This window comes from Parus major, chromosome 2 (assembly GCF_001522545.3).
Source record: "Parus major isolate Abel chromosome 2, Parus_major1.1, whole genome shotgun sequence".
Classification (NCBI taxonomy): domain Eukaryota; kingdom Metazoa; phylum Chordata; class Aves; order Passeriformes; family Paridae; genus Parus; species Parus major.
In genome coordinates, this window is record NC_031769.1 from 980,065 (window position 1) to 982,000 (window position 1,936).

The 1,936-nt window shown below is 63.4% G+C and overlaps 1 protein-coding gene across 1 annotated transcript in view; it reads right to left on the minus strand.

Annotated features, from left to right (window-relative positions):
* The window catches only part of KCNH2 (potassium voltage-gated channel subfamily H member 2), a 30,607-nt gene that overhangs the window by 26,884 nt on the left and 1,787 nt on the right, over positions 1–1,936 (minus strand). The window contains exon 2 of the mRNA XM_033512165.1: positions 1,139–1,765. Within this exon, the coding sequence (XP_033368056.1) occupies positions 1,139–1,765 (627 nt within the window). The remainder of the gene's footprint in view (positions 1–1,138; positions 1,766–1,936) is intronic.

Genomic DNA, 1,936 nt, shown 5'->3' on the forward strand with positions numbered 1-1,936 from the left:
GGGGACATGGGGACATGGGGACATGGGGACACGGGGATATGGGAACATGGGGACATGGGGATATGGGGACACGGGGACACGGGGATATGGGGACATGGGGATATGGGGACATGGGGACACGGGGACACGGGGACATGGGGACATGGGGACACGGGGATGTGGGGACATCAGGACCTGAGGACACATGGACACGGGGTCATGGGGACACTAGGTTACAGGGACACGGGGACATGGGGACACAGGGACAAGGGGACATAGGGACACTGGGATGTGGGAACACAGGAACATGGGGATGTGGGGACATCGGGACCTGAGGACACACAGACACGAGGACATGGGGACACTGTGTTACCAGGACACTGGGACACAGGGACATGGGGACACCGGGACACTGGGACACAGGGACATGGGCACACTGAGACCCCAAGACACCAGAATAAGGTACAGTGGGACACCATGAGGCTGGGATTTCAGGATATGGGGACATTGGCACACCAGGACACTGAGATACAGGGACAGTGGGACACTTGGACACGGGAACGTGGGGCATGTGGGGCAGCAGCAAAGCTTCCAGGAACAGCCTCAGCTGGGTCCTGGTGGGAGCCTCCCAGCGCCAGTCCTGCCATCCTGGCTCAGCCTAAACATCTTCCCAGTCCAGTTCTGGTATCAGCCCCAGTACCAGCCCCAGAGCAGCCCCTGTCCTAGGCCTGATCCCAGTCTAATCCTAATCTCTATCCAATGCTAATTCTAGTCTCAGTCGTGTTTCTAGCTCCTGTCCCACTCCCAGTCATGTCCAGTCCCAGTCTCAGCATCTAGGCCCTATCCTGTCCACTTGTGGTCCCAGTCCCAGTTAAATCCTAATCCCCTTTCCAGTGTAGTTTCAGTCCAGTCTGGTCCCAGTACCAGTCTCCATCCAATCCAAATCCCAGTTCCAGTCCTCTGCAGTCCACTCCAAGTCCTGGTCCCAGTTCAAATTCCAGTCCTAGTCCGCTTTCAGACCAGTCCAGCTCCTTCACAGCCCAATCCCAACCCACTCCCAGTCCTGCTCCAGTCCTGGTCCCAGTCGCAATCAAAGGTCAGTCCCAGTCCAGTCAGGATCTCAGCACTGTCCCAGTCCAGGCCAATCCCAGCCATAAACACGGTTCTGGTCCCAGTGCCGATCCCAGTCCCGGTTCAGCCCAATCCAGTCTCAGTTCTGTTCCAGTCGTGGTGTCAGTCCTGGCCAGAGCCCAGTGCAGCCGCGAGTGCCGGTGCTGGTTCAGCTCGGTCCCAGCGCGGTCCCGGTGCCGGTTCAGCTCGGTCCCAGCGCGGTCCTGGTGCCGGTTCAGCTCGGTCCCAGCGCGGTCCCGGTGCCGGTTCAGCTCGGTCCCAGCGCGGTTCCGGTGCCGGTTCAGCTCGGTCCCAGCGCGGTCCTGGTGCCGGTTCAGCTCGGTCCCAGCGCGGTCCCGGTGCCGTCCCGAGCCTCGCGCCGGCCCGGACGCTCCCGGTCTCTGTCCCAGGTGCTGAAAGTGGCGCCGGCCCCGCCGCGGGGCCGGGACCGACCGGAGTGACGGGACCCGGCTGGACCAACCGGACCCGAACGGTCCCGAATAGACCGACTGAACCAACCGGTCTGACCGGACTGGCTCTGCCAACCGGGCCCGACCGGACCGGCTGCACCGACCGGCCCCGACCGGCTTTGAGCGGCCACGAGAGAACCCGAACGGACCCGAACGGACCCGCTGGGCCCGACCAGAGCCAGATGGACCGACCGGAACCAAACGGACTGACCGGGCACAAACGGATGGACTGGACCGATCAGACCAAGCGGAGCTGAGCCGAGCCGGGCGGGGGGCTGTGGGGTACGGGCGGGCCGCGGGGGCTCTGTGGGGCCGGAGGAGGCCGTGGGACAGGCACGGGAGGCTGTGGATTTGGAGGGGCTGTGGGGGGGTCGAGG